The sequence below is a fragment of the Micropterus salmoides genome, unplaced genomic scaffold, assembly GCF_014851395.1.
Source record: "Micropterus salmoides isolate LMB-PRFRI ecotype aquatic unplaced genomic scaffold, ASM1485139v1 Ms_hic_scaffold_10, whole genome shotgun sequence".
NCBI classification, from domain to species: domain Eukaryota; kingdom Metazoa; phylum Chordata; class Actinopteri; order Centrarchiformes; family Centrarchidae; genus Micropterus; species Micropterus salmoides.
In genome coordinates, this window is record NW_024040041.1 from 30,519,853 (window position 1) to 30,526,955 (window position 7,103).

Sequence of the window (7,103 nt, forward strand, 5' to 3'; positions counted from 1 at the left end):
GTCGATAAACAATTGAACAGGTGTACCTGATAGTATGAGCAGTAGTGGAGGAGGAGACGGCACACAGGAGGATCTGGAAATGATCATATGTCTTTGTAAGCTAAGATTATGAACTTTAAACTGCGACTGCAGAAAAGATGCATAAATGCATCAAAAGCAATGTTGCTGCCCGTCATCGTGGCGTTATTTAAACATAGTGACATTTAAAGGGATCCCCCAAACATAATATTCGATATGTATATTTCAGGCTGAAGTAGCTTTGAAATATTGACTCGTTTAAAGTGGAAAAAAATATTAATGTATGATATTTATACAGCAGATTTTGTGAAGAAGCCATTTTTTGTAGGGACAAATGTGAGTTTCTTAAAATGTGACACTACAAAAAAAAACAATGCATCAAAATCGATGTTGCTGCCTGCTCCCATCATCCCTGCTCCCCCTGCTCCCCTCATCCCCTCAATATGTCAGAAAGCCACATTAGAAGAAGTGGCAGTTATTAGACGTAGCCCTGGTCGGATTAAGAGTGTGTGTGTTCCCGGTGCTGCTTGACGGACAGTTTGTGTATGTTTTGCCAGTCCTGCCGGTGAAGAAATAAAAATGAAGGTTTTCCTACACCACTAATGCCGCTGTTGTCTGATGTGATGTAACACATGTGCACTCAACTTCTACTGGTTGATCAGGGTGAGCCTTGTTCTTTGTTGAACCCGTTCTGTTGAACCGCTGTGTGGTCTTGGCCACCGTGCTGCAGCTCAGTTTCAGGATCTTGGCAATCTTCTTGAACAGTCAAACATTCCAGTATTTTATTTTCCATTTAACTCTTTTAACCCTGATTGTACACTGCACTGTAACTTTTAATGTGTATTTTTTGAAATTTCCCTATGCTGCTTTTAAACTTTTTTTTTTATATTTCCCTGTGGCTTTTATGTTTTATGTAAAGCACTTTGAATGACCTTGTTGTTGAAATGTGCTATACAAATAAACTTGCCTTGCCTTATAGCCTAGGCTATCTTTATGTAGAGCAGCAATTTCTTTTTTTCAGATCCTCAGAGTCCTTTACCATGAGGTGCCATGTTGAACTACCACTGGTTCACACGTAGTTTGCTAAGCTCAGCACTGGCAACTTGTCTTCCAGCTCTGGTTCAGACTTAATGGTATAGATTTAGTTTTGTTATTCAATCAAACAGACAAACACTAAAAAGACTAAATGAATAAATGCTGAAATAAAAGTAATCCATGGATTTTTATTGTAATTAAACAAGCCAGATTCTCAAAATCGAGGCATGGCAGCCAGACAGTATTTAAAACTTATTGTAGAGAGATTGCTGAGATTCAGCCCTTAGTGGATGCACTAAAGCAGCATGTCATCATCTTCCAGCCAGCACAGAAGAAGGCACGCACTCCCTTCTTTTTCACAAGCACATTGTACATGTGCAGTACATGCAAATTTGGAATGCATTGATTATGGAGGATGGATTAATGCATATAGAGGGGAAGGATGATGGTGGAAGAAGGATGTCCTCTCTTTAGGCTGGTCTGGGAGGGTGTACAGAAACCGGGTGGAGGAGACTCCGTTTTGGGGTTCTGTCTTGGAAGTGTTTTTCACCTGAGTTTATTTCAAGCCCCCCCAGACGGTCCCTAGATGAGACATGAGAGAGCTGTGCACCTGATTGGGAAGGAAGGGATAAGTGGAGGAGGGGAGCGGGGATGAAGGGATGAGGGGAGCAGGGATGGAAGGATGAGGGGATGAAGGGATGAGGGGAGCAGGGATAATAATAATAATGATAATAATAACAATAACTTGTATTTATATAGCGCCTTTCACGAGACCCCAAGGACGCTTTACATATAATTGCAGAGACAGAGCAATAAAAGGTCATTCAGGGTTGAATTTGTGAAGAGCTGGATTTTTAGGAGTTTTTTGAAGGTGTCCAGAGAGGGAGCATTTCGGATCTCTGTGGGGATGGACTTCCAGAGGGTGGGGGCTGCGACACTGAAGCCTCTGTCCCGAAAAGTCCGCAGTCTGGTGTGGGGGACAGAGAGCAGGCCCTTGTCGGGGGACCGCAGGTTCCGTGAGGGGGAGTAGGAGTGGAGAAGGCCCAGTAGGTACTGGGGGGCAGTGGCATGGAGAGATTTATAGGTGGGGAGTAGGATTTTGTAGGTGATGCGGAATTTGACCGGCAGCCAGTGAAGCTGAGTGAGGATTGGGGTGATGTGCTGCCACGACCTAGTGTGTGTGTGGGGTGAGAACCCTGGCAGCCGAGTTCTGGACATATTGTAGCCTGTCCAGGACCTTGCTGGGTACCCCATACAGGACACCGTTACAGTAGTCCAGGCGGGAGGTGATGAAAGCATGGATGAGAGACTCTGCCACAGAGTCTGAGAGTGATGATCAAAGTCTGGAGATGTTTTTGAGGTGGTAGAAAGCAGATTTGGTAATAATTTTGACATGTGACTGGAAGGAAAGGGTGGAGTCCAAGATGACACCAAGGTTGCGGACTTCTTGGGATGGAGAGATGGAGCAACCATCCACTTTGAGGAGTAGATCACCTACCCTCAGGAGCAGCGTCTTGGGAGCCACTACCATTAGCTCCGTTTTGCTGCTCTTCAGCTTGAGTAGATTGGATGACATCCAGGTTTTTATTTCAGACAGTTAACAAGTGACAGAGGGGGAAGCTGAGTGGATGGTTTGGTGCTGATATACAGCTGTGTCATCAGCATAACAGTGGAAACTGAGACCATGAAGGGAAGGTTGGAGATCGGACGGTAGTTGTTGAGGTCATCCGTGTCCAAACTGGGCTTTTTGAGAATAGGAGTAACGGCAGCTGTTTTGAAGCAGGAGGGTACCGAGCCAGATACCAGAGAAGTGTTTATGATTCCCACTGTGATGGGACAGAGGTTAGAGAGGCATGCCTTGACCATGATAGTAGGCATGGGGTCCACTGAACAAGTGGAGATCTTGGCTCTGGTAACCAACTTGAAGAACTTGAGCTGCATCCAGAAGGGAGAAGGAGGTGAAGGGATGAGGGGAGCAGGGATGATGGAAGCAGGGATGAGGGAAGCAGGGATGATGGAAGCAGGGATGAGGGGAGCAGGGATGAGGGAAGCAGGGATGAGGGGAGCAGGGAAGAGGGGAGCAGGGATGATGGAAGCAGGGATGAGGGGAGCAGGGATGAGGGAAGCAGGGATGAGGGGAGCAGGGAAGAGGGGAGCAGGGATGATGGAAGCAGGGATGAGGGGAGCAGGGATGATGGAAGCAGGGAAGAGGGGAGCAGGGATGATGGAAGCAGGGATGAGGGGAGCAGGGAGAGCAGGGAGAGCAGGGGAGAGCAGGGATGAGGGGATGAGGGGAGCAGGGTGAAGGGAGCAAGGTGCATGCACAATGCTTTAGTCCATTGTGGATACACTAAAGCAGCATGTCATCATCTTCCACACACCACGGAAGAAGGCACGCACTCCCTTCTTTCTCTTCAAACAGTTGACTGACGATGATACCTCAGTCAAATGATATTGCATAATGGCCAACTCTTCATCCCCAGGGACTCCTTGGGAGGTTTCCTTCTTCTCCAGTAGTTGGTCATCCAGTCTCTCTGAACTCCAGAGGCCAGCGTGACTGTGGGTGGATGTATCTGTTCGCACTCCGTGGTCCATGTTCTGGATGGCAGTGTCCTGAACCAGGGTTTCTTCTGTGTGCGATTCCTTCACATCTTCCTGCTGCAGTTCTTCCGGCTCATCAGCCATGAACACAGCCACACTGGTACCCGATTTGACCAAGACTGTGTCCTCGGTCACATCGTTTGGAGCAGTGGCCATATTTTCATGCACTTGTGGAGAAACCTCTCTCTTCTCAAGAAGTGCCCCTTCCTGCTCCTCTGAGGCGAAGAGCCGAAGGTACTTTTCTTTGACCATTTCCTGGATAGCAAAGATGGCACCGTATCCGGCAGAGAAATCACTCTCATCATAGTCCATCTGGTGGAAGGACTTGGAGCGCTGGTCGAACCTCTCAAAGATGGCTTTCACAATGGATCGGGCAGCTCTAGTGCAGACGTTAAGCACAACAGTTCTTGACACAGATCCAAACTGAGAAAGGCAAGGAGCTGCTGAGTTAGTCAGAAGTTTGCCAATCTCAGCACTGGCAAGTTTACATTTGTCTTTTAGCTCTGGTTCCTCCAGGAGGAACTTGAGAGCAATGTCCACCACCTCTGGCACCAGGGACGCAGCACTCTGTTCAAGCTCCAAGAGCTCTGCTGGTTTTGTGTCCCCTTCAGAGAGTGGACCGCTGTTGATCTGAATGCCTCCGAAAATTCTTAGCAGTTTGGCGTGCATAGATGGAAGGAAGGTTTTTACATCCTCCTCTGCTGCTGGGTGGACGACTGAGACAAACATCTCAAGGCCCTCCAGTGTGACCTCCCTGCTCAACAGCTGTGAAAGCTGCTTTTCTTTGTTCAGTTCCTCCAGGAGCTCTTCTTCCATCTGAGCGAGACAGAAGTGCCTCGCTGTGGTCCAGGCCTGTCAACAACACACTTTTTAGTCACACCAGGAGCATAATGGAGCTGACAGTAGACTATTTTTACATGAAACTAAACAGTTAACATTAAAATATTGCTCTCAAGTCTCTAGATCCTCTATATTTTACGTACCAATTCAGCCATGAACAGGTCCCTTTCCCCAGTACTCTCATTTGTTTCCAGAAACCTGCAAAAATAAAAAACACTGTATTTTAAAATGCTCTAATTTAACGTGTTTCTGCCAGTGTAACAGTTAAACCAATGATCAGTTTGACTCACTCCTCCAGGAAGCTTCTTCCTCTCAACAGCCAGGTCTTCATGTCTCTGACAGATAAATAACGTGGAACTTGCCCCCGCTGCTTCAAGAGCATAAACTGCCTCAGCATCATTTTCTGCAACACAGATTCGGTACAGTACAGTTTAACAGCTCACAGAAACACCATATTATGCAATGTAACATAAATAATGAACAGTGCACTTTTACATGTACAGGAACTTACCTCTGCTTTGTAGCAACATTGCTCTTCTACAGAGAAGCAGGATGGTCTCATCTTTTGGACTTGTTGAAAAATGATGTGGGCTTCCATGTTTGAGTTTTGAACAGGTTTGAATAAACAATTTTGCTGAACGCAGTGAACAAGTGAACAACTGTCTTTTCAGAGGGACTGGATAGCTGAGCTTTCAGACACCAAGTGATGGAGAATCTACAAAAGCACCTCAAATTCACAGTGTACGGAATGTAGAACTAGGTGACATCAACACGATAATAATGGTGAAGGTTCCTTCACAGAACACAACAAAGCAAAGCATGGAACTAATATGCAAATTAGGGAATCAGCAACCAAAATGAGTGTCCTATTAGCTTTCACTAAGCCCCTTGTATTTTCATCACAAATGCATCTCTGACAGGAATTTAAGAGTCTTAAATACCACAAACTGTCAAGTGGCTGCTGATTACAGACAAATGGTTATATTATTTACCATTTAGAAATCATTGTCGGAATATGTTTAAGCTTGAGTTAAAAGGATTTGGCCGGGAATACTCTTTATCTATCTTATTGTCGATAAATCACATTAAAAGACCAAAAACCAACAATGAATTGATCCTACTAACAAGTGTATAACTTTTTTGCCATTGAAAAATTTTAAAAACATCAATTAGACACAACTGCATGTTAAATACCCACTGTTCAAATTACTATTCCTGAGCACTTTCTGTGATTGGCTTTACTTTTTTATTGTTAAAGGTCCTATTGACTTTAATGTATGTGTGAAAATTACAATAACGATTACGAAATCAATTTTGAAACTAAAAGTCAGTATTGGAAGAGTGGTAAGGGGTGGTGATGGAGCAGTGGATAAGACGCATGCCTTTGGTGTGAGAGACACAGGTTCAACTCCCCGCTGTGACACGTCCACCAATATTTCCCTGAGCAAGACGCTTAAGTCCTAGTTGCTCCAGAGGCTTGCAACCTTTGACATAAATTGCAATTCAAAATTTCTTTGGATAAAAGCGTCAGCTTATGAATGAATGTAACAATTTGGTCACACCTGATGAAGGTAACAAAATACAAAACTAACCCTAAAACATTTTAATTGCACTGAGTAAGGAATATTCAATGTCTTATGGTCTATGTATGAATAAATATGTTTTGTTTGCCAAAAAGTACTTCTCAGTCACAGAAATGTGCAGCCCCAGACAGAGCTGCACTGGGACAAAAAAAATTGGCCCTGGCATTTTTGTCTCAGGCGGCCCACCAAAATCGGTCAGACACCCCTCACCAATACACCATCCTTCCATTTAAGGGCTTAGATTAAGTGTGTGACGAAACAAGACGTTGCACAAGATTGGGGCAGGATTGGTGGCAGGTGACAATTCAGAACATAAAAATATAATATAATGCAGTAATCAGTAGCTTATTATTGTTTTTACTTAAGTTACTTTTTTTGGACAACACAGTTGTCTTCTATATTTAAATTGCATTGCAAGCTTATTGTGCAAATAAACCTTTTTCATAGCATTTTTATTTGTTAATTAACATTTCTTGGTTCAAGCTATTTTTCAGGAATATTTTTAACAAATGCTTTCTAAAAGTGGTGGGTAGCCTACATGTCCCCAGTGTAAATGACCCTCCCTCCCTACAGGCTGAGCTACTCCATGTTTACCGCTTCACCTCCACTCTCTTCCTGCTCTCTCTCTCCCTCAGCCCTGTCACTTTGTCACTCACTAACGCGGTTATTTTCGCGCATTTGGCGGCAGCCGTAGCGCAAGAAACAGTGAGCAGAGGGGGTGGGGGCTAGTAAGAGATGTGATTGGACCGGCCCAGTGTCAGTATAGAAAATCGTAGGCTCATTTTTAAAAACAGTTATATAAATACATAATTTACGTCACACTGGCCCCAAAGGTGCGTCCAGCCCTGGCCCCAGACCATGACCCTCCCACCACCATGCTTGACTGTAGGCAAGACACACTTGTCTTTGTACTCCTCACCTGGTTGCCGCCACACATGCTTGAAACCATCTGAACCAAATAAATTTACCTTGGTCTCATCAGACCACAGCACATGGTTCCAGTAATCCATGTCCTTAGTCTGCTTG

At 44.7% G+C, this 7,103-nt stretch overlaps 1 protein-coding gene across 1 annotated transcript; it reads right to left on the reverse strand.

Moving 5' to 3' along the window:
• Window positions 1-3,357: 3,357 nt before the first annotated feature.
• LOC119895020 lies at window positions 3,358-5,772 on the reverse strand. Its single transcript, XM_038707799.1, has 4 exons — window positions 5,006-5,772; window positions 4,785-4,897; window positions 4,638-4,692; window positions 3,358-4,506 (listed from the first exon to the last, which is right to left on the reverse strand). The coding sequence occupies exons 1-4, from the start codon at window positions 5,090-5,092 to the stop codon at window positions 3,385-3,387; spliced, it is 1,377 nt and encodes a 458-aa protein (XP_038563727.1). The 5' UTR covers window positions 5,093-5,772; the 3' UTR covers window positions 3,358-3,384.
• Window positions 5,773-7,103: the final 1,331 nt, after the last annotated feature.

Bases quoted from the DNA above. Each gene is read 5' to 3' on its own strand.
- LOC119895020 (XM_038707799.1), bottom strand. From the start codon at position 5,092: ATGGAAGCCCACATCATTTTTCAACAAGTCCAAAAGATGAGACCATCC. The intron at 4,898-5,005 runs GTAAGTTCCTGT...TCTGTGTTGCAG, and splicing joins AATGTTGCTACAAAGCAGAG to AAAATGATGCTGAGGCAGTT. The intron at 4,507-4,637 runs GTACGTAAAATA...TGTTGTTGACAG, and splicing joins ACCTGTTCATGGCTGAATTG to GCCTGGACCACAGCGAGGCA.